Source organism: Notothenia coriiceps, unplaced genomic scaffold (genome assembly GCF_000735185.1).
Source record: "Notothenia coriiceps isolate Sejong01 unplaced genomic scaffold, NC01 NC01_scaffold00037244, whole genome shotgun sequence".
Lineage (NCBI taxonomy): Eukaryota > Metazoa > Chordata > Actinopteri > Perciformes > Nototheniidae > Notothenia > Notothenia coriiceps.
In genome coordinates, this window is record NW_011369945.1 from 21,641,062 (window position 1) to 21,641,586 (window position 525).

The 525-nt window shown below is 45.0% G+C and overlaps 1 protein-coding gene across 1 annotated transcript in view; it reads left to right on the forward strand.

Moving 5' to 3' along the window:
• ccnb3 (cyclin B3) overlaps positions 1 to 525 on the forward strand; it is a 9,421-nt gene continuing 8,896 nt past the window's right edge. Inside the window, exon 1 of the mRNA XM_010794371.1 lies at positions 1 to 54. Within this exon, the coding sequence (XP_010792673.1) occupies positions 1 to 54 (54 nt within the window). The remainder of the gene's footprint in view (positions 55 to 525) is intronic.

The following is a 525-nucleotide window of genomic DNA, read 5'->3' on the forward strand; positions in this document are numbered from 1 at the left end:
ATGACGCCATTAGTGCACATCCTACAGCTCCTTCTACCACAACCAGTCAGCAAAGTGACATGTAGAATTATCATGACACTACATGTTGATAAATCACCCGCGGGGACATAAACAGAAGGGGACCACTCGGCAACCATGTCGGGGTTCTTCTGTTGCTGCTTTTGGTGTATTCATTTTTAGGCACGAAGTACAGCTCGCCACGTACAGGCTCGGCTAATGGTACTACGCAGCGCTCGCCGAGCGGTCCGCGTGTAAACGGACGACCTTTTCTTGATATCGGTTGCGTTTGCGTTTCGTATGGTTTGCGACCCTGTAAATGGGGGTCTACATTCATACCTTTGTTAAAAATGGTCTGTATTACAATTCTTTTCTTCACCACCTTATAAGCGTTTGTTTGCATGCTAATACTTGCTTCACTTGCCGTAACTAAGTAGGCTACAACATTGAATCTGGCTTTAACACCTGTTCCATCTCCATTCAGGAGAAAAAAGTGGTTTGACGATATCCTCGAGGAAAGAATATTAA